This window comes from Diabrotica undecimpunctata, chromosome 2 (assembly GCF_040954645.1).
Source record: "Diabrotica undecimpunctata isolate CICGRU chromosome 2, icDiaUnde3, whole genome shotgun sequence".
Classification (NCBI taxonomy): Eukaryota; Metazoa; Arthropoda; class Insecta; order Coleoptera; family Chrysomelidae; genus Diabrotica; species Diabrotica undecimpunctata.
Window position 1 is genome coordinate 161,921,137 of NC_092804.1, and position 27,766 is coordinate 161,948,902.

A 27,766-nucleotide genomic window follows, 5' to 3' on the forward strand; every position below is an offset into this window, starting at 1 on the left:
ACAAAGGCAAAAAAGAGTCATATCTACCGACAACAGTACAAGTACTTCTTTTCAGCTTTCTCAGGTCGTTACACCGGATCCAACTAATAATCAAATGCCTCCACCTTGTCAGTAAATACTAATATTCCCTATAAACCCCAAAAGAAAAAATCTCAAACAATAATAGCAGAAGAACATAAACCGACTCTTAGTTCACTAAAAGCAGTTGAAAAATATTTACAAAAATAATACATCGAAACTAACGCTTACCGAAACTTCTAGAAATTACATATGATATCACAGATCCACTTAAAGAAGTTCTTAACTTCATCTCTAACATCCAAAGGTTACTAAACGACTTATCACTCCTCCATTCAGAAACAAACGAGAGGTCTTTTAAAAACCGCATTACTAGACTGCAAAAAAAATATACTGTAGCTTAATCCTGATGACTAACCAACGCTCCTATTTCTCAATACTATCATCAATCCACACAGTCGCCGGTATCTCACTCTAACTAAAAATCGCTTTCAAAATCATACAATGGAATTGCGATGGATTCTTTCCTCGCTTAAAAAGAATCCAGCAATTAGTTGCCGAAGAACAATCTGAAATCATGTTTACAAGAAACTAATTCCAAACTTCCTAAACTAAAAAAAATTTGAAGACTATCACTATATTCGAACTAACTGCAACAGAGCCAGTGGTAGGACTTCAATTTTTATTTCCAGTGAACTATTTTCGTCTCATCTCTCTCACCACCGAACTGAAGGCTATCGCCATAACCACATGGTGCCCAAATAAGCTTACTATATGTAGTGTATATATTCCACCCAGCCACTTACTAATAGAACTTCTAGACCTTATTTATCAACCCCCTCACCATACATTCTTGTAAGTGATTTCAATGCCCATAATTCTATGTGGGGATCTAATCACACGTCAAATAAAGGCAAAACTTAAAAGAAATAATAAATTAGACTTACTCACAATCAATTTAATTTAACTATCAGACGACCGGTTTCGCTTTCTACAATATGCAAAGCATCTTCAGGTCACGATACAAAGTTAATTAAATGCTGAAAATAATAAACCCATATTAGGGTGTTGTCTAATAAAGGTAAAACAAAGATCTTATTAGACAACACCCTAATATGGGTTTATTATTTTCAGCATTTAATTAACTTTGTATCGTGACCTGAAGATGCTTTGCATATTGTAGAAAGCGAAACCGGTCGTCTGATAGTTAAATTAAATTGATTGTGAGTAAGTCTAATTTATTATTTCTTTTACCTTTTGAAATGGACTCACACAAGCAACACATTCATGATTTAAAGGCAAAACTATTGAAAACGTAATTAACTGTACGAGTTCCTGCACATTAAATACAGGTTCTAGTACACACTTAAATGTTTCCTCTGGGACATTCTCTTCAATAGATCTTAGCTTTAATGATCCCAAATTAGCACTTTTACTAACCTGGAAAGGCGCTGATTACCTTTACGACAGCAATCATTATCCTATCATCTAATATTCCCAATACTGAAGAAACTCTATCCAGAAACTACTGGCAACTAAAAATGCTGATGGGGCAAGTTATACATCTCAAACAGATATCGCCCTTCCTTCTCCCTTACTAACCGACATAATAACTTAAAAATCTCACAAAATTAAGAAAAGCTAGAGCGAAGTTACTTTTCATTATAAAACAAAGTAAAAAATCTTCTTGGAGAAACTATGTATCTTCTATTAATGAAAATACCAATCCTACTGAACTTTGGAAAAAAATAGGGCAAATCAATATGAACACCAAAATCTCTATTCTTATCTCTAGTAATATATTGTTCTTAGTCATAATAAAGCAATTGGCGAAACCCTGGCAAAACTCTTCCATACAAAATTTAAAAGCAAAATAAATTCTTTACTTGAACCATTGATAAACTCCCCTCAAAAGAAAGATTTCCTAAAGAATCATTTTGTGACCAATAATCATTGAAAAATGGAACTCGATTGTAAGTATGCCATGATTAGTGTGACACCCAATACAATCATAATTTCATGTTCATCGGTAGAAATTCTGTTTTTCTTGGTGTCGTTTCCAAATTTTTCTAAACGAAAGTTCGTACAATGTGCAATATGTCGAATGAGGCTTCTGGGAAAGACTTTTAGAAATATTTATATTTGGGTTGTCACCTCGGGGAACAAATATGGGTCTAACCACCTTCTGTTGTCTCCGGGTGCTCTGTAGAGGGCTTCGAATATACTGTCGAGAGCTCCTCTACTTAAGTCCATTTCCGGGTTATGGACTTGGAAAATATTTATATCTTCGGTGTCTTGCCTTGAAAAAGGCAAGATATTTCTTACACAACAAATTCCTCGTCGAAAATGGTACATTAGGTTGTGGTCTTCCGATGGCTTGTCTTGAGAAAGACAAGATATTTTCTTACATGACAAAGGATTGTCGAAATAAAAACACCAAGTTAAAGTTGAAAATAACTCTCAGCCACAGAGTATGGAAAATAGAACAGGAACAGAGCCCCGAGAGCACTAAGCTCTCGGAGAGCCCGTGAGGGACTGACTTGGATGACCTGAAAATCGCCAATATTTATATGCGCTGTTCGAGCGATAAATAGGGATTTCCAGGTCAAGAGCCAATGGGAAAATTCGAGGCGGGGCGATGCGCATCAAAATGCGTACTAGTCCACAGACTATCGCATTCGATGACAGGGTCATCGTATGAGGAGAAGTACATTTGATTTTTTTTCTGTTTTTCTGAAAAACGTGGTAAAAATGTTCCATCATTATGATTATGAAACCAAATACCTGGTTGGTACGTACCTTTGCCTTCATCATTTTCGTGACTACTGCTTTCTTCTTCACTTTCGTCACTTATCATCTGATTCTCTTCTATCTTATTGCCCTCGGAACCTGAATCTATTTCGTGACGCTCTTGTTCTACTTATCCTTCGCATCCTGATGAATTGTAGTCTTCATCATCGAAGCCACTAGTCTCAAAAGGATCGACTTCTGATTCTGTATCGCTGGCAAAAATGGCTGCTGCTTCCTCCTCTAGCTCTTTCTGCGTTAATATCTTTCTACTCATCTAGAACAAAACAAGACTGCTGGGACACATATAACCCATAAAACAAAATACTAGTTTTATTGAACATATTTACCTTTTTTGTAGGTAGTGCCACTCATAGAAACAAATTCGCAACAACAGTAACAGCGCACAACTATCGCTGTGGTAATCATCAACAAAACAACATAAACACATTCCACAGATCAACATCACTGGAAAATACAGCGCGAAAACGGTTCGCTGTGTTGCCGCTTACACAAATGATTCTTTTAAAATTGTTATTAAGTTCTTAAAAAGTCGGTTACAATAAAAATTCATGCAAAACAGTTTAGATTTAGTCCAACAGACTTGATGATTTCATAACTGGGATACATACGTCCCAACAGACTCGAAAGGGTTAAAAATAAAAGTCAAATATATTCAAAAATAAAATATATTTCATCAGAGACATATTACAGAAATGATAGCTTTTTACTATGGTTTGTTTTTGATGTATTTTCAACTATGAATGCATATTCTCCTTGCGCTTGAAAACTAATATATTAAGAGCAAAACATATTGCAGCTACATAACACTTTTTGAAGTGGTGAGCCATCTAAATCAATTTCTAATCAATTTATAAATTAATATCATATCTTAATAATTTTTGAAACAGTGTACATTGAAGATCTACTTCCTTATGATGGACACTGACATGATGCTATAAATAATAATATATTATAACCAGTTTTGTACAATTGTCACAAAGATAACAAGCTGGACACTGAAATACACAAATGTATTAATATAGTTAATAGTTAAAGCAAACTGGATATATCTTCAATTTAAATAATTCTTCATATATACTTGACTATATAAATATATTATGTACTTTAGAGCATTTTTGACCACATATATGACTATTTGCTTCATCCATATATATATTGTGAGATTGTTTTAAATGCTTTCTGACATTTGAAACATTATTATATATAACCTTACAAATGGGACACTGTGTATATGTTCTATTTTCCTTAGAAACCATGTTAGAAAGTGGATAGATGGCTTTAATTTTTGAATTGGGATGCATTGTTTTCCAATGTCTTCTGGCATTAGAAATAGTATTAAATGTTATAAAACATATAGAGCACTGTAGAGTTTCATGACTTAAATAGTGTTTTCTAAAATTTGTGTTTTTCACCACTTTGTTACAAATACTACACATTGTAAAATGAGTCAATTTCAGGTGAATATTTAGATACATTTTTTCATCAAATTCTAGTGAACAAATATTACATTTAAATTGCTTGTGCTCTTTTGAATCTTTTAGATCGTGTTGATTACTACATGGCGCTCTTGTTATATGTAAGGTACAATGTTGTATTAAGTCTTCTTTTTGAGTGAATGATTTTCCACAAAATTGACAAATATGTTGCCCTTGATGAGAATTTAAGTGATTCACGGTATCTTCATAGGAGAAGAAATCTAAAAATGAAATATGTGAATTAAGTCTTGTAGTGCAAAAACAATGTTAAAAATAATTTAAAAGCTTAGATATAAAAATATTCCGTTACTTTAAAATACATAGATAAAGGTATAGATATATTAATACGGACCAAACCAATGCAGTAACCAAAGGAATAAATCCTGTAAAAAAATTCATTACATTAAACACTCAATGAGTATGGTTTATACAGTAATAAACATGGGTAGAGATTGGGTCACAGCACATCCCAATGAATGATAGGAGAAAATTTCATGTCCATATATGATAATATGACAGGTGTGAATAAGGTATAAGCAAATAAACATCCATGGAATAATTGAACATAACATAAGGGACTGTATCTACTACCTAAAGAAGAAAACATATATTGAAGGATCTAGAAAAACATTAGAGAAAAGTGTAAACAACTCAAGAATAAAGGGAAGGGTGTTAAAAGAGGACACAAAACTCTTACAGTTGATCCAAGAAACATAATATATCCTAAAAATTCAAAATAGCTTGGACAAAAGAAATTATTTTACATAAGTAATTATTAATAACCAGAAACTAACAAGTCATTCCCAGTAGGAAAACTATAGGTTTTTGTCCTTGAGGTATACTGTCTATGTAAAAACTTATCAAGGACCAGCCTGTCTTAAAGATCCCAGCTAATTTTTCTCCTTGAGCAACTTTCTTTAGAATGCAGTTTTAAAGTATAATGGCAGAGGAAAAAACTTCAAAATTAACAAAAGAGAAACCTGAAAGCCTAGATAATATGGAATAAAATTAAATTAAAGTGAAAAATATAAATGAAAAGTTAAGGCCTAAGTATCAGTAAACAAGAGGTTTCACAACTAAATAAGGAGAAAAATGAGTAATATGATAATATGACTATGAAATACATTGGAATTGTTAGATATATAATCCAATATCTATGTACAATCTTACCTTTTTTACATACCCTGCAGTTCAATTTCAGACTTTTGTCGTCACTGTGCTTAATTTGAATTTGTCTATCATTCTTCATTTGAATTTGCTCATTTTTAGAACTCTCAAAAATGATTTCAATTTTATTTGCATCAATTTTTTTACAATCTGTAAAGTAATCTGTCCAGGATTTGGGATAATGAAGCGATGACACACTTTCTGAGATATTCTCTTTATCTTGAGGGATATAATTATTTTCAATTTTAATTGAAGGAATTTGATTTGGATAATCTGACATGTTTTCCTTACACACACTTTCCGAGATATCCTCTTTATCTGGAAGGATATAGTTATTTTCAGTTTTAATTGGATAATCTAAGATGTTTTGTTTACACACACTTTCTGATATATTCTCTTCATCTTGTGGGATATAATTATTTTCAATTTTAATTGGTGGAATTTGATTTGGATACTCAAATGTGTTTTCATTGCACACACTTCCTGAGATATTCTCTTTATCTTGAGGCATATAATTATTTTCAATTTTAATTGAATCTAAGATGTTTTCCTTATACATGCTTTCTGTTATATTCTCTTCATCTTGAGGGATATACTTATTTTCAATTTTAATTGGATAATCTAAGATGTTTTCGTTATACACACTTCCTGATATATTCGCTTTATCTTGAGGGATATCATTATTTTCAATTTTTATTGGATAATCTGAAATGTTTTCCTTATAAACACTTTCTGATATATTCTCTTCATATTCAGAGATATAATTATTTTCAATTTTAATTGGATGAATTAGATTTGAATAATCTGCCATGTTTTTCTTACACACACTTTCTGAGATATTCCGTTTATCTAGAGGAATATAATCATTTTCAATTTTAATTGAACCAATTTGATTTGGATAATCTGACATGTTTTCCTTAGTGGTTGTAAGAGCTATATAACCCTTAGTAATCTCTGTGTTTTCAACATTTTTGTCATAACATTTAAATTGAGAATTATTGTATATTTGTTGTGATACACCATCATCTTTAGCATTTGTAAATTCGCAGTCACAATTAATTTGATTTTGATAATCAGCAAAGTTTTGTTTATTATTGGAAGTGGCTGCATAACCTTCATTAACCTCTATAGAATTTTCTTGAAATGGGTTTAATCCAAATTCTCTTTCAATAAAATTAAAACAATCGGTTCCACTTTCAAATTCGTATTCATTTTTGTATTCCAAATTAATCGCGGCTAAAAAATACTGTTTTGATAGAGATTCGCTCATCTTTTCAGGTATCTAAAAAAAAAAACACAACCACTTATTATGAACTGCACTAATTAAATTTAAAATATTACTTTAAAACGCATTTAAAAATGTTAACGACGTTTTAATTACAAGATTTATTTTATATATAAAATTATAACTCCATCTTCACTAACCTGTTAACTTTATAGACGAGTTACTGGTAATTATTATTACGTACTAAAACAGGCCATACTTACGAATTCCAAATAGAAGAATTAAACGATCACAAACACAAAACATTAGTGTCTGAAATCTTACAGAAAAAAGTTCATATAAACATCATATAAACGTGTCATGGGTGGGGAAATTTATAATTATAAAAGGCTTCAGGTATAAATTATTTTACTTTAATTATGGTAATTTATCCCTATCTAGTATCCCAACGACGTCGCAATGTCATTAAAAACATGCAATGAGCGTTAAAGGAAAGAATTTATATATTACTCAAAATTAATTGTATTTCATTATTATTATTGTCGCAGTCAAAGCCACCTCTTCTGTATAAGTAGAAGTGGCTTTTCAACAGTTACTTATACGTATTGTTGGTTGCCTTAGACAAGGAAAGAGGCCTCTCTTTCCTTGTCTAAGGTTGCCTCAGTTTGGGAATATTTTGACAGATTCATTCGGAAAACATACAACTCAAAAATTCCTACCTCTATTAGCTCCATGGATGTATAAAATGTATATTATATTAATGCACTATACGTTAATATATACGTGTATGATTAATATAAGCTCCGATAAACCTACTGTTGCAGACTTGTTTCATAGAAAAAAGAAGAATAATCATGAATTCTGCAAGTGTGTATTCGCCCAATTCGCCTATTAAACGTATATATTAACATAAATATGTTAATATAATGTTAATACATACGTCTATGATTCGCCTATGACACAGAATTGTTTATTATTCTGGGCTTACGGTATGGACCGTGGAAGTGATGACGTAGATTTTATTGACATCTGTCAGTTTCACTTTCCAAACAAACCTTGTTTAGTGTGGATAATTTGTATTTTTCGTTATTTTTTCATTTTTTTACAGAATCTTTCCGCTTTTTGCAATATCTAAGTATTCTAATAGTTACTACAACAATTTTACAAGGTTGTGTAAATAATAAAGCATGCTGTTTTATAAAAATAGCAATAAAATGCATGTTTCAATAAAGTAAGGTTAGAATGTCTTTAATTTAAACTTTTAAACTATATTTCATAAAAATAGAACACTGAATTATGATGGTATTATCGTAAAAACACTATACTTAAAAGAAAAAGCAGCAGAGGAAGCAAAATATTAACTTTATAGAAATTAAAAAGTCTTGAGATTGGACATTTCAACTTTTGTTTGGAAAGTTTTGACAGTTGTGACGTCACACTTCCACTGTCCATTCGCCCTGTCACCTGTTAACGCCCCTGATGTGTGGCGGTGCGTAGTGAGTTATTTACGAACTACATTAAAACTAAAAGAACGCAACATTTAAAAATCTGTAAAATGTCAAATATCATATTTCATGATTTTCTTCATGGACGATTTTCTTCATTTTATAACGAACTTTTATATTTATTATCATCGATATAATATCGATGTTTATATTTCATTTTGTAATCAACTTATTACGCACACTACTAAACTTCGTGTGAAAAATTTCTTAAGTTACATTTATTAATATTGGCAAATGTGCTTGTTCCTTGTGCTAAGGAACTTTTTGAATTTTTACCAAGATTACATTTTGTTTGGAATTGTCAGCAAAGCGTAAAATATGACATTGTGTGAATGTAAAAGTCCTTTTATATTTTAAGTTTGTACGTATATGAGTAATCGGAAAAATTCGTAAATAATGGTGGCAAAATATTTTGTCGGCAAACGTCAAAATTTTATGGTTAAAGCATTAAAGGACAGGTTATATATACCGCCGTTGAATTTGAATTGTTGTAGATTTTTGAAGTTCTAACAAGTCTAATTTCTTAAGAAAATACTAAAATGAGCGACAAGAAACGGTTTCATACCCCTGCCCAACAACAAAAGCCTTTATTGAGGAACAGAAAAACCAGTGCTCATAAAAGAAATTTAGCAAACTGCAATAATGAAACTGTATTGTCTTCCACAATATCATCTGAAGGATCTATTGCTACTAATCTTCCTCCTTCTACTGGTGCTGGTGGTTTAAAATCTCAGGTAAAAAAATTAGTTTTTTTTTATTTAATTTGACCAAAGTTTTCGATTTCTGAACTATCACAGTTCATCAGCAAAGGATTATACTTGAATGCCTTCCAAATTGAAGGAATAATTAAATTTGCCGTGACGTAGTAATCTCCGAAAAGTATATCAAATAGTTATTCAGAATCGTATAAACAAGAAAACAATTAAAAACATTTTTTTAAACAGTTTGTTTTGACCTGTAACCTGACTTATTTTTCCTCTGAATATGTTAGATAATTCTTTTGTAACTGTCTAATGAATCAGAAATATGAAAATACTTGGATATGTCTTAATAATTGTCATACCTTTGTCAAAATGATTTATTTTAGGTGGTAGAAACGGAATGTGATCTGGCTTACAATGATTATTTGCAATCCTTACTTAAATATGAAATTATTAAAAAGCAAATTAAAGAACAAGAAAACGTTTTGAATGGACAAATATTATTTCAGGAGGATAATGTTAGTAAAAGAAAAGAACAATTAAGGAAGATACAAGATGATACAGAACATTTGTTATTGAAAGAAGAAATAGTCAAAATGATAAAACAGTTAGAAGAAAATATAATAAAATTAGAACAAATTTATGAAAATTATCAAATGCAGAACAATATAGAAACAATTCACTCCAATTTAAAGAAAAAGGCTAGTACCTTAGTTTTAAAAAATATACATCCTATTGAAACAGAGGTGCAGTATAATAGTTTTATAGACTCTTTAACTAAACTTACATCTGCATGTGAAAAAGTTGTTAATTCTGGTAGAGATTTTGATGGGATTAATAATTTAGCTGAACAATGTAAAAATTTAAGTGAAAATGGGAAGAAAATAAAAGAACTGCAAGATATGTTTTCTACGTTACAAGTTCATGCTATCACTAGTTTGTTTCAAAAATTATCAGATGTATTTGGCACACAGTATGATAATGTGGAACAAAAAATTTAAACAATTATTTACAAACATATTTTCTACTTTACCTTTTTTTATTTACTTTTATATAAAATATACATTTATTATTACTTTATGTCTTTGGAATTTTAATTATCCCAAGTGTAGACACTCTCTGGACACCAAGTGTTTCTATCAATTTTTTATTTCAAAATTTTAAAAGCCTCAAGGTTACATCCATTATGCTTTATACAGGGTGTTTCATTAAGGATTGTTCATATAGAAACTGGAGAAACCTTAGCACAAAATACGAAGATATAATCTAAAACACATAAATAAAATATTCCTCCTTACCAAGATACACAAGGGTTTTTTTACAAATATTCTAAAATGATTTTAGCCCATTGTTTTAACACCTTCTAATATTTTTTGTTTAAACTGTTACCAGAGGTGCAGGCATAGTAACTTCCTTTTTCCCTGTTACAATCTACGCCACTGTCGTATTAATCATTTCAAAATGTTTTTTGATTCTTTGTAACGTTTTATGTAAATATTATCCTTTTTCTCAATGCGATAGAGAAAGTAGTTTTCAAGTTATTTGGGTTTAAAGATAATATTTATAATATATAATCTTATTTTTTGTTTATTTCACATGGTTGTCTTTAATAATCTACCTAAGTTGCTGATAAATTTTGTTAATTCTAATTGTAAATTTTCATGAATGAACTTTAGTAGTTATTATATTTTTTCCACTCTTGGAATTATGAAATCACTCTTTCAGAAATTATCAACCTTACAAGTTGTAGGGCTCATTTAAAATTAAGTAGGCTGATGTCATTTTTTTGTGTTACAACCGTCATACTGATAATAATTGTAATTAAAAAGTGTAAGATTACTAATTGTTATAGTAGAGTTGAAATACGGGATAGGGTTTGTATTTATGCACAATCAAATTGTACAGGGCCTGCTGTTGCTCAAAAATATCTACAATTATATCCTAACAGACGACAACCCCATTACAGAACTTTCAAAAATATTTACGGCTATGAGCACTAGTCAATTCCGTCCAAAGCGAGATATAAGATGTCCAAAAATAATTACAGTGAATTAGGAGGGTGATTTGTTAGTAAGAATTGCTAATGAACCAGATTAAGTACCAGACATTTATCAACAATAACTGAAATAAACTTGAATCTTCCTTGATGAATGGAATTTGCACAATTTGTTATGGATAGGACAAATGGATAACAATTTCGTTAGCAATATTCTTTTTACTGATGAAGACACTTTCACACATAGCGTTTATAACTGGAGACATTTGGGATAACGCAAATCCACATGTCATCACAGAAGCACACTTTTAACATGAACTGAGAATAAATGTTTGGTGTGGAATTTTTAGAGATAATTCTACACAAAAATGTTTATAAACATTTTTGTTTAAAATTATCTCAGCTACATTTTTATTTGAAACATTTTTTTCTATGCTGTACAGAATTTGGAATTACAGGAATATCTAGTTAAGGAGTTTTCTTAAATTTCTTCAGACACTTTCGTAGAACCCGCTAGAGTTCATCATCTGCGTTTAATTCAAAATGGGCTACATACCGTACATTTAAATATAATACGGATCCAGGTATCAAGTAAGACAAAAAGTCACGTAAAATATTTTATTAGCATTTTTAGCAAACTAACAGGTATGTATCTCATGCAACAATGACTTAACTTCAATAAACAGCTTCTTGTTCTTGGAATTGTCACAGACAATTATTTTAAAATAAACTTTTTTATACAACAAACGACGAGAGATCTCCTTTTAAAATAGTTCTTATTTTCTTACATTTAACAATATTTCTAACACAAATAATAGTTGTTTTCATCTTACCAAAATTATAAAAATAATTTTCAAAGGTAGATGGACATTTTAAAAATATTGAGGAAATACAAAAATATTCAGTAAAGAATTAAATTTTTAAGAAAGGTCATTGGTTAAATGGTACAACAATTCATGTTACTCAAATTGTCTGATACAAAATTTTGTTTATGGTCTAGAATACTTTGGTTTATCTCAATTTTTATGTCCTACTTAAGATTCATTTATTATATTTTCCATCCTTACCACAAGGCTAATAAATTTCAACTTTTCACTTTTTTTGGTTGCTACTTGATAAATCTAACAATCTGTTATATTTTTTCTGTTTTTCCTGTATTTATAGACCTTACCTTTGGTCTGTAGCTGGTTTTTGTAAATTGCTATTAATTATTTATTTAACTGTTTTGTTCATTTTTCTTCTTCGTTTGTCCCTTGGTCGAACTTTTGTTTGTCTACTTAATTTTATAAATTGTACTAAATTAATCCCAACAAAACCTGAAGGCAATAAAATGTATCTATATGTCTAACTTTTAGAACCGTGTAAAACCATGAATGACTGGAAAATAAAAACAACTATTGCACAGCGAGTTTTAATAACAACTTTTTTAAATATTTATAAATCGCTTTGGAATTTAGATAAACATTTAAAGAAAATTTATCATTTTATGATATTTTGGCCACATTATTTTTAACAATTTTTTAATATTTGGAAAGCTGCAACTACAAGAAACGTATCAGTATGATCTGATTTTAAATAATCTAAAATATTCTTAATGAATGAATACTTGACACCGCCTTCAACCGGAAAACGTTACATGACAAAAAACATTTGAAAATATTCTCCTTATTTTCTTCATTAGATCCTAAAAAAATATATGAATATTTTTGTCATAGCGTCAATATACCTATATGATGTGATAAATGAAGAATCTCCTTCATTTAATGGACTGGAGCCCTAAACAAATATTCAAATACTATTACAAAGTATTCTATAGCTGATGTTGCTGTTCTTTCCTTTACACAGATATCCCAGTAATTTATATTTTCTCAGTTACATCTTCTAAGTATTTTTTTGTAGATTCATACTGTCTTCGGCATGGTACTCATTTTTCTTATACCAATCTATGATTACCTGAACTATATTTGCTGCTTTTCTACGGATTCATTATCGAATGATTAAAATACATTCGGTATTCTAATCATTCTTTCCAGTCGTCCATTATTCCATTAGAATTAGTCTACACAACCCTAGAAAACTAAAAATAATTGAAAAAAAAAAAGATCCTTAATCACCGCAACAAAGACTAAATGGGGAACTCCTTATAGTAACAATTAAAGAAATAAACAAGATTACCAAGGGTCACGAAAAGCAACTCCTTAAATATAAACAGGGAAAAAACGACTCCAGAACTGTTAGATAATCCAGATCTAGTTCGCAGTCTCCAAGGCATCAAACCTGTCGAACTTATGTGATAGCATTGATTATAAACCACCCACCCATAGGTGGTTTATAATCAATGGTGATAGTGAACCTAGCCACAACAGTGAACTGTGCAACAATAATTATTAGATTCTCAGTCTTCTTCTTCTTCGTGCGACTAGGATTACTCCTGTTTGTCTGCCGCTTATTCTGTTTCAGTCGTTGTTGACTGTACATTATCTCTCCACCTTTTTGGCGGCCTTCCAACAGGTCTTCTGGTATATGGCTTGTTGTTTTTACAGATGTTCGCTAATCTATCTGGTCCCATTCGGTTTACATGTTCGTTGCAGTTTTTTTTCTTGTTTTTATCCACCTGTTAATATTTTGAATTTTGCATTGTTCGCGTATACTTCTGTTGGTTTGACTGGCTCTTAATGCTATGCCCGCTATTGATCTTAATACTTTCATTCGATATTGTTGATTTGTTGTTTCGTCTTTCTTGTATCGGTCCTTGTCTCCGCTGCATATGTTAGGATTGGTCTTACCGTTGTCTTGTATACTTTAATTTCTAAGTGAACAATACAATCTAATTGGGAATACCCAGGACAGTAAAGTAACAGATTAGGTTAAATATAAAATGCTTTAAAAAGAGCCGTTAAAGTGGTGCTAGTGATCTGAGAAAATAAGTTATAAGATAATGATTGGATTTTATATAGGAATCATAAGAAGCTTTTGACGTGTGAGTTACGACAACTCTTTTTGGATATTGCATGTACCAAGTATTTAAATTTCCTGTCCATTCCTGATCGTTTATTAACTCTCGTTTTGTGATTGTATACTAACAGGCGATTTTTTGAAACGGCACGATTTGGCAACGCTGCTGGCGAAAAATAGAGGAGCCGAAGGCTTGAAATGTAAAAGTTGTGAATCTAGAGAGTGGGAAGTTTAGTCTTTAGTTTTGGTTATCATGGAGAAGTGGTCGGGTGAACAACGCGCATTTGCTGTGAAAGCTTATTATAAAAATGGTGCAAGTTTTGTTCCTGTATAACGAACGTTTCGTTTACACTACCATTTGCCGCCCCGCGCTCCAGTTCCGTCTAACAAGGCTATTTAGACCTGGGTTAGGAACTTTAAAAGTAGTGGTTTAACACCACAGAAAAGAGGTGGCAGTGTCAGAACAACTCGCACACCACAGAATATTGAAACGGTGCGAAACTAATTAGACGCGAGTCCTCGAAGATTCCTGCGATGACGAAGTTTAAATCTGGGATTAAGCTATACCACTACGAGCAGAATTTTGCATAAAGATCTCCAGTATCATCCATACAAAATCCAGATTGTGTAAGTCCTTAACGTTCAAGATTGTCCTACCCGACTAGGGTTTTGTGAACAAATGTTGGAGCTTATTAATATTAATGGAGGACGAAGTTTAAATCTGGGATTAAGCTATACCACTACGAGCAGAATTTTGCATAAAGATCTCCAGTATCATCCATACAAAATCCAGATTGTGTAAGTCCTTAACGTTCAAGATTGTCCTACCCGACTAGGGTTTTGTGAACAAATGTTGGAGCTTATTAATGAAAACGACAACTTGCTGCATAATCTTTGGATGAGCGATAAAGCTCATTTTCACCTAAGTGGGTATGTAAACTAACAAAATTTCCGCTATTGATTCGACAATAATCGGTGACCTCTATATTCAGAAAAGGTAGTATGGTGTGCGATTTCTTCGTGCACATGTTAAATATTTTTTCTTCCGGCAATCAAGAGTTACAGAAATGAATAAACGACCTTTCAACAGGATGGTGCAGCATGTCACACGTCACGAGTGTCAATGGATTTACTAAGATCGTTCCCGGGGTCGTCTTATGAGTAAAAACGGCGATATTCTCTGGCCACCTCGTAGTCCGGATCTATATATGCGACAACTTTCCTTGGGGGTATCTAAAGTCGAAAGTGTTTCAAAGTAACTCCGCAAGAACTACTATTCAATGTTGTAAACTTTGTACCACAGCTGCAAGAATCTGTCCGACAAAATTGAGGCCACATTTCTAATATTATCTTCAAAAACTGAATATTTCTTTACTTACACATTAATTTCCACTTTTTTTATTAAATTTAATAAAAAGATTGATAATGTATTATTGGAACTGTTTAATAAGATATACAATACTGGTCAAATTCCATCGGACTGGTTGAAATCTACATTTTTGTGCCCCTTCCCAAGAAATCGAATTCTAAGACGTGTAGTGAATATCGCCTTATAAGTTTAATGAGTCACACCCTTAAAGTATTCTTGCGTATTATCCATTCCAGAATACGAGCAAAATTAGAACACAGCATAAGTAAAACACAGTTCGGTTTTAAATGCGGTTTTGGAACTCGAGAGCTGCTCTTTGCAATACAAGTCTTGATTCAAAAATGTCTCGATCAACAGAAAGATGTTTACGCCTGTTTTATCGACTATGAGAAAGCATTCGATATTATCAAACATGACAAACTCATAGAACTATTACATCTTACAGGACTTGACACTAAGGACATCCAGATTATAAAAAATATATATTGGAATAAAACAGCCCACATGAAGAATGGACATATGGTGACTGAAAACGTAACCATTTCGAGAGGGGTTAGACAGGGCTGTATTCTTTCGCCACTGCTTTTCAACATGTACACGGAACAAATATTTCTAGAGGCACTGGAAGAGTACAACGAGGGCATCAAGATTAATGGCGTACCAATAAGTAATTTTCGATATGTAGATGATACTGATATACTGACCGATAACATCGAAGTTTTACAGATGATGCTAAATAGAGTAAATACAACTGGCAACCAATTTGGACTGAAGATCAATAGAAAGAAAACTAAATTTCTGGTGATCAGTAAAAAGTACATTCAACATATCGACCTGAATATTGAAGCCGAACGTATTGAAAGAGTACACCGATTTAAATATCTGGGATATACAGTAAATGATAAGTGGGACCCAGACGTAGAGATTAAGATCCGAATTGAAATAGCAAGATCCAAATTCATCAAAATGAGAAAGCTCTTAAGCAACCGCCACCTAAGCGTTAACCTCCGATGGCGCGCCACGAAGTGCTACGTACTCTCTACGCTACTTTACGGAGTTGAAGAGTGGACGTTAACAGCAGCAACTATAAAGAAGTTAGCGGCTCTAGAAATGTGGCTGTATCGACGCATACTGAGAATACCTTGGACAGACAGAGTGACCAACACAGAGGTATTAAGACGAATGGGTAAAGAGGTGGAATTGTTAACAACTGTTAAAAGGAGGAGAGCAGAAAAATACAACTTCCTACGACTTATAATGGAAGGGAAAGTGGAAGGAAGAAGAGGTCCAGGAAGAAGAAAATGCTCCTGATTGAAGAATGTAAGAGACTGGACAGGCATGGACATACATTCGATACTAAGAACAGCTCAAGATAGAGAGCAATTTGCTGTAGTTATAGTCAACCTTCAGTAATGGAGAAGACACCTTAAGAAGAAGAAGTTAAAAGGAGGAAAGCGTCATACCTGGGCCATGTGTTCCGTAATGATAAGTACAGTCTGCTACAGCTTATCGTGGAAGGCAAGATTGAAGGTAGAAGAGGTTTGGGCAGAAAGAAGAAATCCTGGCTGAGAAACTTGAGAGAATGGTTTCAAATACTAGAAGCTGCAAACATAATACATGCGGCACAAAACAGAGAAACCTATCGCTTGATGGTCACCAACCTTCGGTAGAAGGCGGCACACAAAGGAGAAGAATAAAAAGATGCTTTTTCAGATTTTTGCTTGTTTGAAATCGACTGCTTCATTGAATTACCTCGTATTTTCGGCTAGATAACATTTTTACAAAATAGTTATCCAAGCCAACTTTTTAATGTTGTTTTCCCTAGTTTTTTAGGTTTTTATTATGATTTTTATCATTTCAACTTACTTTTCTAACTGATACTTCCATTCCTTGAGACCTTTCATTTGATTTTAAATATCTTCTACTTATTTTTAAACAAGCCGTAAGATTTGACACCAAAAGGATTCTTTCCACTGGTATGTTTTGAAAATTACATGCTTAATGTCATATGCAAAATGGCAGCTAAGACTAACATGCGTATATCGAAGTTTTCGTGTCAAAATCCCAAAAGATATTTAATTCCGATAATAATTATTAAGTTAAAAATATGATTTGATAAGTTAGAGCAACATGTACAAGTTTGAACCCAGCACTGAACAACCAACAACTAGAGTTCCATTCTAAAAATAACATTACAAAATTTGATAACATCACTAAAAGAATATGTAACTTATATTGAAAAAAAAAAAAACAAAATAAAATGGATTACACGAGAAGTTAAGTTAATAATTGTTTGTTTTTATTTTTTAAAATAATTTAACTTTATACATTATTTCAAAATATTTACTTTTTTTAGATAGAGAAGTGTAGCTTTCCAAAAATCCTTTACCACAAAAATAATTTTTATTTTAGAAACAACACGTATTTCCAGAAATTTTTTATGTATAACATACAATGATTTATATGATGATATACATATAGATTAATTTCTTTAATATCACTAGCTTATCTGAATTTCTGTATCGAAATTCGCGATGAAAAATGATTTAGTTATCTTAAACTAATATACAGGTTGTTGAAAATGAGTTTTTAGAAGAAATTAGAGGCATTAGAAATATCAAATTATAAATTATATATCTAGAACTCTATATAATCAACAGTGATTCCCAAATCTGACTAATAACGAATCCAATAGTTAAAGAAATATTAATAAATTTAACAACTGCATTTTATGATACTTCCAAATTAAGTCGAAAAAAATTATTAGAGATACATTAGATCGGTATCTAATTTAAGTCGTATTTAAAAACAACAAAGAAATTCAGCTAGATTTGCACCCACAAAAATTAGTAAAAATCTCACTACATTCTTTTTTTTTGTCGACTTTTATTTTGCTGGTCATTAGATTAGTAGATTAGAAATTAAAATTGGGTATTATTGTAACGTTTTTGTTTAATTTCAGTTAATATTTTTAACCGACGTTAATAAATTCATTCTTAGGTGACGTGAACCATTTTCCTTATATTTGTGAATAAGAGAAAACCACTGTCAAATCATAACTTACCAGCCAATATGGCAAGATTGTGCATTACACAAATATCTACTTATTATATTATTATGGATTTTTAAATGTAAATAATCACGATTATTAAAGCCACGCTTCTGCTGCTTAAGTAATTGGGTGATTAGAATAATCCACTTTTACATCTAGAACATTTATCAGAATAAACCTAGACTTTAAGTAAAAATGTGTCTTTATTCTCCCTTAACCCGGGATTACACGCATGTCGGTCGAAAGAACCGAGCCGTGATACATTTTAAAATGATACCGTTTGTATAGAGATGGTGGTACTGACCTTCCTGGATCCTGGAATGCTCCAATCGGTTTTCCCCTTACCGACTGGTGTTCGCGTTATATTATTTTTTGGATGGATTGGAATTAATCGATTTCAATTTTTGAAGCAAAGCAAGCGCTTCGCTTTGACGATCTTGATGATAGAGAGGAACGGAAACAGCACGATACAAAGCCAATTATGCTCTAAGTGAATTTGTGATAATAATTGATAAAATGTTTATTTATTCATTCATTCATTTAATCTAGAAACATATTTGTGCTTCGTCGACTACTCGAAAGCGTTCGATAATGTAAAGTGGCATAAAATGTGGGGAATACTGAGAGAAATGGGTACCCCCGAACATCTAATATACCCACTGAAACAACTTATATCAACAACACAGCAAACGTAAGAGTCAACAACATATACTCCGATAATTTTAAACTAAAAGCCGGTGTTCGTCAAGGATGTATTATCTCTCCCACATTATTCAATATATATAGCGAACACACTATGCGCATTGTATTCGACGGATGGCAAGGAGGAATATCAGTCGGAGGCCGAAAAATCAGCAATCTCCGCTATGCTGTTGACACTTTAGTACTAGCATCATCAACAAATGACCTTGAATACATCATGAACAGACTAGATACTATTAGTCGTGAATATGGACTTAAAATTAATGTACAGAAGACCAAGGTAATGATAATCGATCGAATTAGAAATAACCAGCCAGAAATACGAAACGTAGCGGGGTTTGAAGTGCTAAGCTGTTTCAATTACTTAGGTTCTGTTATCACAAACAATGGTGGATGCGAAGAAGAGATACGTCGACGCCTTACAATGGCCAGATCAGCAACGGTCAAACTTACTAAAATCTGGAAAGATACGGACATAACCAGAAACACGAAACTGCGCCTAGTACGAACGCTTATCTTTCCTATCGCTACCTATGCGTCAGAAACTTGGAACATTAAAAAGTCCGACTCACGACGTATAATGGCCTTTGAAATGTGGGTATATCGTAGAATGATGCGCATACCCTGGACAGCACATCGCACAAATGTCTCAATACTGACAGAACTCGACATCAATACTAGGCTTACCACAATCATCAACCAAAATATATTGAGGTACTTTGGACACATTACCAGACGATTGGAAGGCATGGAGCGGTTGGTGGTTGAAGTCAAGGTAGATGGTAAAAGAACCCGAGGAAGATCGCCACTCTGATGGTCAGACCAAATAAAGTGCGCTACCGGTTACTCTCTGTCTGAGGCAGCACACCGCGCCAGGAGAGAGAAGAATGGATAGCAACCATTCGTCAAATACCATAACGTCACCACATCCCTACGAAGGATAAAGGATAGATGAGGAGAGGATGAAATGTTCAAGTCATTTCGCGGCAAATGTGGATTTCGGCAATATATACCGAATAAACCTGCAAAGTATGGAATCAAAATATTAGCGATTCTTGATTCCACGTCATATTACACATATAATCTAGAGGTGTATGTTGGGACTCAACCAGATGGGCCCTATAAAGTTGACAATAGCGCCTCTTCAGTCGTACAAAGATTAATTACACCAATTTCTGGAACTGCAAGGAATGTAACTTTTGATAATTGGTTTACGTCGATACCTTTAGCCTTAGATTTGCTAAAAAACAAACTAACTGTTATGGGCACAATTCGCAAAAATAAAAAAGAAATTCCTGAGATTTTTACCGCAAAGTTAAAGGAACGTAAAGCTATTTCGAGCATTTTTGGTTTCATCGAAGACATGACTTTGGTCCCAGTCCAAGCAAAACAAAATAGTTACATTATTATTACATCACAACAAAGGGAGGTGTTGATACCGTTGATGAGCTAAAAGAAACTTTTGTGTCACGAAAAAGTTGCCGATGGCCTCTAACATTATTTTTTACTTCCTTGAATATATCTGAAATAAATAGCCATATCGTTGATGACAAAAATAACAATAGGTACTCATAGTACTCGCCGAAACTTTTTGAAATCATTAGCATGAAGTCTCATTACACCGCAACTTAAACGTCGTCGAGAAATGGTTGTTACCAGTAACTATGAGAAGTCGTATAAAAAAAAATATTGGGCATCCTGGAGGTATCTACGCAACATAGCCAGTATGACGTTCCAGGCAGATGTCATTTTTGCTCGTCGAAAAAGAACAGAAAAATGAAGCTCCTATGCGTACAGTGTCAAAAGTATATATGCCGACAACATACTTCCCAGATTTGTAACGAATGCTATAAAAGCCAACAATAAATGAAAAATTGTAACGTAAGTTTAAAATAAAAGATTTTTAGTTTATATTTAAGTTCTACTTTTTTTATTAATTAAAACCAAAACTGTGTATACGGTCGATTTGATCGAGCGCGTGTTACAACGTAAGTTTTTTGACGCGTGTAATGCCGTGTTAACTACTTACTAGTCTTTATAGTTTTAAACAAGGAATAACATGCTCTAGCTCCGATCACTACGAGAGGTTTAAGTTTATCTGTTTATACAACAATTCATAAAAGCCTTCATTTTACACTGATAAATAACAAAAAAGGTATATGCTCTGCTGTATTATAACGCTTAGGTTTAAGTTTATAGTTCATCCCAAACCCTTCTTTCAGTGCGTCATAGTTGATCGAATTCTCTCTAACACATTAAGCTAGAAGTGACAGAAAAAAACGTGAGTCTGTGGTTATTATACATAGAGCTTAGAAAATTATTTATCGTAAAGCTAATTCTACTTACGGATGTATAATTGGTTGGAGTTTAGAATACGCTAAATAAATATCCAATCAATGATGCGCATAAATATAATTTGACGCAGATTGCCTCGATCGTGACAGTACTTTCACAATGTCAACTGATAAAATGATAATTGTCATTCCAGGTTAGTATTATCAGACATTTTACAGTGAAAATTTAATTTTGTATTTATTGTCATAAAAATATTTTAAATATGCCGAGATATATCGAGAAAGAACAAAGACTAATATTAAAATTATTAAATTATTTTCAATTAGAAAAAGAGAGATTACGATCCTGCAACTGTCAAATTTAACTAAAATGTCATGCAATAATTCTCGACATTCTTAAAATCCTATATGACGTCAAAATTAGTGAGGCACTGAAAGAAGGGTTTGGGAAAGACTGTAGATCTTTTTCGTACAATTGTCAGTGTTCAAATGTTCAATATATATTAAAATGTCAATTGACAACAAAATGGCTACGCAAAAGGTATATAAAAAACGTTGAGAAGAAATCCTGACAAAATGTATTCAATAACAGCGTCAGAAAAAGTAGGTCCGAAAGATAAAAATAGATTTATCATTTTCAACATCCTGTATAGTTATGACACTCATTGTATGGACTAATAATTCTCTTTTGTCGTGTTTTACCTTTACATCTTCACAAACGTGGAAGTCATTTTGTTTTTTATTCGTCTAAAAATAATTTCAAGATTCATTCATATGATATGGGAGTTCTAGACTAGAAACAATGTTTTTTTTTAACTTTTCGGTCGATTTCAGTAAACACAGTCGGTATTTATCGCAAATAAAATATGGCACTTTAGATGTAATTGAAAATTGCTAGATATCTTGTAACTATTATGATTTGATTGTCAAACTTCTATATTGGATACTTCATACTACGTTCCACAACACAATTTTGCTTTGAGAAGTTGCTATAAATAGATATTTTATTTTCCTCCATGTTTACTCCATTTCAAAGTATTTGTTTCTTCACAGTATTTCGTGCAAAATTTGTCTTGTATGGGAGATCTTCTTTTATTATTAAAATTCTTTGTTACTGTTGTAAAATGGGATTCAGTATAAGTTCAGCTATGTTTATAGAACGGATTTTGCACGTATGGCTATTTTTCGATACGTTAGAGGATGAATTTAAACCAAAAGCAAATAACAATGTTTGTGTCACAGTTAGTAAAACTTTACCGAAACTGTTAAATGTTGTAAGAGGCCTTTGGGATTATGTCGTGGTTACGATGTCGTGAGTGGTTCAGAGGGTTTAAAAAGGTCCATCAACTTTGATTAATGGCATGTTGAAATACTGAAAAGTTAAGTCCGTTCAAACCGTAGTCTAACCATTTGTGAAATGTCTTAGGAGTGCAACATTTCCTTTGGTTTATGCAAAAAAAAAAAGAAAAAAACTGAGCACGCATCGCGTCATTGCAAAGTTTATGAAGAAGTTGTTGATCGATGATAAAAAAATTCCGAGTATAAGCTTTTCAGTAATTTTTGAAATGGCAAATGGTGATGAATACTTTTTTAACCGCATCATCACTGTGAATGAGACGAGAACTGGGAGGGACTGGGTTAAAATGTAGAAATAAAGATACAATCGTCTTGATGGAACTCAACAACCTATCTGACACCTAAAAATGCACTTCAGGTAAAAACAAACGTCACAGTCATGTTATTCCTGCCATGAAATACATTCATTAACTAGCAAAAAGATACGAAATTTCAGTGAAACTGTGCAGAGAGACCGAAGTTTAGGCAACGTGGGGACTGGGTGCTCATCGATACCGGCGAAACTGACATCCCGCAGTCCTCCTACTCATCATTTTTATCTCTTAAATTCAGTAACTATTAATTTTTTACGGTTAAATAAAATTCTTACCTTTTCTATTCTGATTTATCTTAAATTTCGTCGATATTTGTCGCCTAATTGTTTCATCTTCTTTATATGCCTTTTCCGGTCTCACTTACGTTATTTGCAAATTTTTCTCGGTCCTACAAAAGTTTAAAAACTTGGTCGACAATACAGATACTCTAAATCGTCCTTTATTATTAGTTGTAAGATATGATATGCGTCACCTCAAAGAATGTAACCTAGATAGGACATTTTTAGACATTTTATAGTTTTTAAAAGTTCCCGATCAGAGTTAGCCTTTTGTACGACTTCTTTGCTTGATTGTTTTTCCACCCATGATATCAATAGCATTCTTTTGTTAATCCAGGTTTATATGGTCTCTAGAAAATATATAGTGGGTATTTTCAGAGTTCAAATTTCAGTGTCGTATAAAAGCGTTGACCTTATGTAACATTTTACCACTTCCCGTCGTAGCTTGAGGTCGATCTTATCATTGAAGAGTATGGATCTTATTTTACTGAAGGTTGAATGACCAACTCAATTCTGTCTAGTTTTATTATCGAGGTCTATTTTCTCACTGACGTAACGTCCTAAATATTAAAAAAAGTTTACTCTTTCAAATAATTGTTGTATTTTATTTATTTTTTTAATTCCATTTAATTTAGAAAGCAGTAACTTTTATGCGATCCTGTATGAGCTTATAATATGCATTTTAAAAAATCTTCAAATAAAAACCCTTAATGTCTCTTAGAATAGAATAAACAAATTGCCTTGGGTAATCGTTTCTCTGTATATCTCATAAGTTCCTATTTAGCGTTTTAAGAATTTCAAATGCGAAAACATACTTTAAGTAGTTGTTTACAATAAGAATCGGAGAAAGAGTTTTTCTTCGGAGAGTCACTGTTCGTCTGATCAATGAAGAGACCGGTCCGGAAGCGGAGTTTTTCGCTGGTCGTTAGCCGGCTTTTTCAGTTTGAAAACATCTTTATCGTTGAGGATCAATTGTATCTTTGGGCAATATTGTGTTAAAACAGTATACAGTCAATGAAATAGCACGAGGTAAATCAAAAGTAAAGATTAATTTAGCGCAGAATGAGTTATCTTTAATTGCAGTGGGTATAGACATGCCCACAAGTTATTGTAAGTTTTTACCTTTTTTATCCTGCTTCAGCAGATAATTATGAAGCTGGATATTTCCGTTTGGTGGTCAATATGAAAAAGGAAACATCTCATTATTTTCGGGATACATTTCGTAATTTTTTCGCATGTTATATTTTGATTTTGACTTGTCTCTCGAAGAAAAGACAAAGTGGCGCCCTTTTGGCTACTTTTTATAACTTGTTTTTTTGTGTAATTTATTCAATATTTCTGGTTTAGCTCTAGTAGTTATCTATTTTTTCTTCGTTTCCGTTTTTCTTTTGTTTATGTATTACTAAGAATCATCCAAAGAACCACGTACACATCTCTCCCGATTCTGAGCAACGCGACCTTGTTTATTTTATGTACTTCAAACATTGTCGATCGTTTTTTGTGTTACATTATTCATAAAGGTGTAAGCTTGTATTTCCATTTATATTCAAACTCTTTTTTCTTCCTATTTCGCTGACATCGTTTAGCAGTTGCTCGACGTCTTGTAAATTATCGAATTGCAATGCCATCTTCATATCTGATATAATTGATCAGTTTCCCATTTACTTTTATGCCACATTGGTCTTCCAGAGCTTTTTTAAAGATTTCATCAGAATAATGACAGAACTCATCCCTGCCTCACTCCGTGTTCTATATGGCATCCGTATTTGTATAATTGTCAACTTTTACATTTGCCTTTGTATTATAGAGTTAATATAATGTTCTTTATATTCATTGCAATTTCGTTAGTTAACATGAAGCACAACTGTCGTATATAGGTTTTTTATAGATAGCTTTTGTCGCATTCGTAATGTTTGGTATTGTTACTCTATTACGAAATATTTTATACATTTCCGTATCTGCTTTTTGGGTACCTATTTTTGATAACTTTTTACCACTTGCTTGTCGAGAATTAATGAATAGTCTCTGCCTTTTCTTTGAAAATTGCCACATAATTCGGTAGTCAAGTTTTTTTGTATCATACTTGTGACTGCATATTTGTATGATTGTATTGTTTGTTTGTTATTTTCTGAATTTTTAAATAGAAATTTTTTAAATTCCTGTGTTATAAAAAATAAAACACTTAATTATTGCTTAAACGTTTTGGCTATTTGCTATTTCAATAAACCCTTTAATTCTGTAACATTAATTAATACACAATTATATTTTGTCTACACTATTTGTTGGTTTTACATGTAATGAAATGAATTGGAAACCCAATGTTAATAAAGATCATCAGTAAGATGTTATTTATAAAATAAATTGTAAAGACTGCAATTCAACATATATTGGACAAACACACCAATATCTAATTAGAAGGGTCGTTGAACACAAAAATAGTGTACAAACTAACAAATTAAACACTACAGCCTTAGCCAAGCATTCTCTAGAATTGGCCATTCTTTTGATTTTGAAAATGTACAGATTTTGGAAAAAAACAAAGACTGATATCAAAGATCTTTCCAATATGTATCATAATTTAATAAATTGAGTTGTTTTTTTAATGTACATTAGCAGATATTTAAGATACCACCCTGAAACACCGGTATTTTGAAGTACTCGCCATATTTATTTTAAGGTCAGATACCAATTTTGCATTCCATGTAAAACCACCAAATAATGTATTACGTAATGTCAAATAATTTAAGTGCTTATTGAAAATGGCAAATAGCCGAAACGTTTAAGCAATAATTAAGTAACCTTAATTGAGTAACTCAATAATTAAATACCTTTTATAAGGGATTTTTAAATAAAACTTTTGTGGTTCATGCTATACAGCCAACGACAGGAATTTCATTTTCCTTGTGGACAATAATTAAGTGTTTTATTTAAACAGACCAATAAACCCAGAAATTAAAAAAGTTTCAATGTATATGCACCTGTCTTAATTTAATGTAACCAATTTTAAAAATTTTTCCTCAAAAAATGCATTAAAAGGAGACAAAACGTGTTTACTGAAACGACATTTTTCAAATGATATTTGGAGGAAGAAAAATGTTTGTGCGCGTTAGTTCCTCACAAAAGAATATGAGAATCTTCAACTTGAAAAATTAGAGCAGACACATAGCTTTAATTTTTTCATGCCAACTTTGTCAGTTCGTTACTAAATCTAATTTTTTTGTATGTCTTAATCGCTATATGTCTGTTGAATAGCAATATTAATAAATATTCTAGAAGTTTTTCAGAGAAATTACAAAATATTAAATAGATCGGTCTTGCCAAGGTTTGTTCGATTTATTGCACAGCCATACGAAAAGAGAAAATATTTTATCAAAAACTGAGGAGCTACAATATGACATAATAACTTTGCTTATTATAAAATTGTTGTTCAAAAATAACTGGATACTGCAAAAACTGAAGTCAAACAAATAATAGAGCCTTCCACAGTTTATTACAGGTATTTCAAAATTATTTATCTATGTGTATTGTAATTGTCAGTAGCATCCAATTAAAGGTGATACTAATATTATTTTTACTTACTTCCCTTAATTTACACTGGAACATACGGCATCGTTACTCTTCATCCCTGCCGATTCTTTACAAGATCCTTCAACTCTATTAGAGAATCCTGCTTCCTCCACAGATCTTTTCCACGTTTTTACACACATATAGCACATCTGACTTCTGTTTGATTTTTAGAACCGTCTGTGTAATCCACTAAGTCGCTCAGTATAGATTTTACTAAAATATGGTTTAATTGATTTGATTCTATATATTTAGGAATTATGATTCTTGGATTTTTTATTAAATTTTTGTACGGAAATTTATAAATTGGTAGTAATTTATTTTTCTGTAATTCTGTATAATTCCTGGGTTCAATAAATGCGTCTGTAAGTGGGGACGAATTTTTTATTTTCCAATATTTCTTAGTTAAGTTTTAAATATTTAATAATGCCAGATTTGTTAGATTGCTCAGATTGCCTGACTCCGTGTTTCTCATCTTAATACAGTACTTTTGCGCTAATAGTTATCTTCGTAATTCTAACGGGATTTCATTACACTCTGTTAGCATAACGTTTGTTGGAGTTGATACCATTGCACTTAAACATACTCTAAAGTATCTATTGTACGCGATTTGATATTTTTAAATTCGTATTGCTTGCTGATCCATATATCCAACACCCGCAGTCCACGATTGACTGAATACAGGCATTGTAGAACAATAAAGCTGTTTTGGGGTCAGCACCCTATTTTCTGTTGGTAATACACCTTAGTGTGTTTATTCTTTTTTTCACACTTACCTTTGATAAGTTAAATATGTTTAATCCACATCATCATCATCAATGGCGCTACAACTCTCCGTGAGTCTTTGCTGCGTTTACTATTGCCTTTCATGTTTGTCGGTCCTATCGGTCCGGTTTGTTTAATCCACAGAAGTTTATTATCTAATATAATCCCTAGATACTTATACTGATTCACCACTGGTATAGTACGTCAACTCGAAGCTAT

At 32.1% G+C, this 27,766-nt stretch overlaps 2 protein-coding genes across 3 annotated transcripts; one reads left to right on the forward strand and one right to left on the reverse strand.

Annotated features, from left to right (window-relative positions):
• Positions 1–3,484: 3,484 nt before the first annotated feature.
• Positions 3,485–7,017, reverse strand: LOC140435152 (uncharacterized). 2 transcript variants are annotated; one of them, XM_072523899.1, is made up of 3 exons: positions 6,897–7,017; positions 5,475–6,753; positions 3,485–4,525 (listed from the first exon to the last, which is right to left on the reverse strand). In XM_072523899.1, the coding sequence occupies exons 2-3, from the start codon at positions 6,739–6,741 to the stop codon at positions 3,912–3,914; spliced, it is 1,881 nt and encodes a 626-aa protein (XP_072380000.1). In that variant the 5' UTR covers positions 6,742–6,753; positions 6,897–7,017; the 3' UTR covers positions 3,485–3,911. The 2 variants fall into 2 exon arrangements, with proteins under 2 accessions (XP_072380000.1, XP_072379999.1); XM_072523898.1 differs by having other exon boundaries at positions 6,813–6,945.
• Positions 7,018–8,608: 1,591 nt separating this feature from the next.
• On the forward strand, positions 8,609–9,982 carry LOC140433541 (uncharacterized). The gene is made up of 2 exons (XM_072521520.1): positions 8,609–8,935; positions 9,289–9,982. Exons 1-2 carry the CDS (start codon positions 8,741–8,743, stop codon positions 9,901–9,903), a joined length of 810 nt encoding a protein of 269 aa, XP_072377621.1. The 5' UTR covers positions 8,609–8,740; the 3' UTR covers positions 9,904–9,982.
• Positions 9,983–27,766: the final 17,784 nt, after the last annotated feature.

What these genes read in the sequence shown, in the direction of transcription:
- LOC140435152 (XM_072523898.1), bottom strand. An exon ending in CTGCAGGGTATGTAAAAAAG is followed by an intron (nt 4,526 to 5,474) that starts GTAAGATTGTAC and finishes TTTCATTTTTAG; the next exon opens with ATTTCTTCTCCTATGAAGAT.
- LOC140433541 (XM_072521520.1), top strand. Translation starts at nt 8,741, where the DNA reads ATGAGCGACAAGAAACGGTTTCATACCCCTGCCCAACAACAAAAGCCT. An exon ending in CTGGTGGTTTAAAATCTCAG is followed by an intron (nt 8,936 to 9,288) that starts GTAAAAAAATTA and finishes GATTTATTTTAG; the next exon opens with GTGGTAGAAACGGAATGTGA.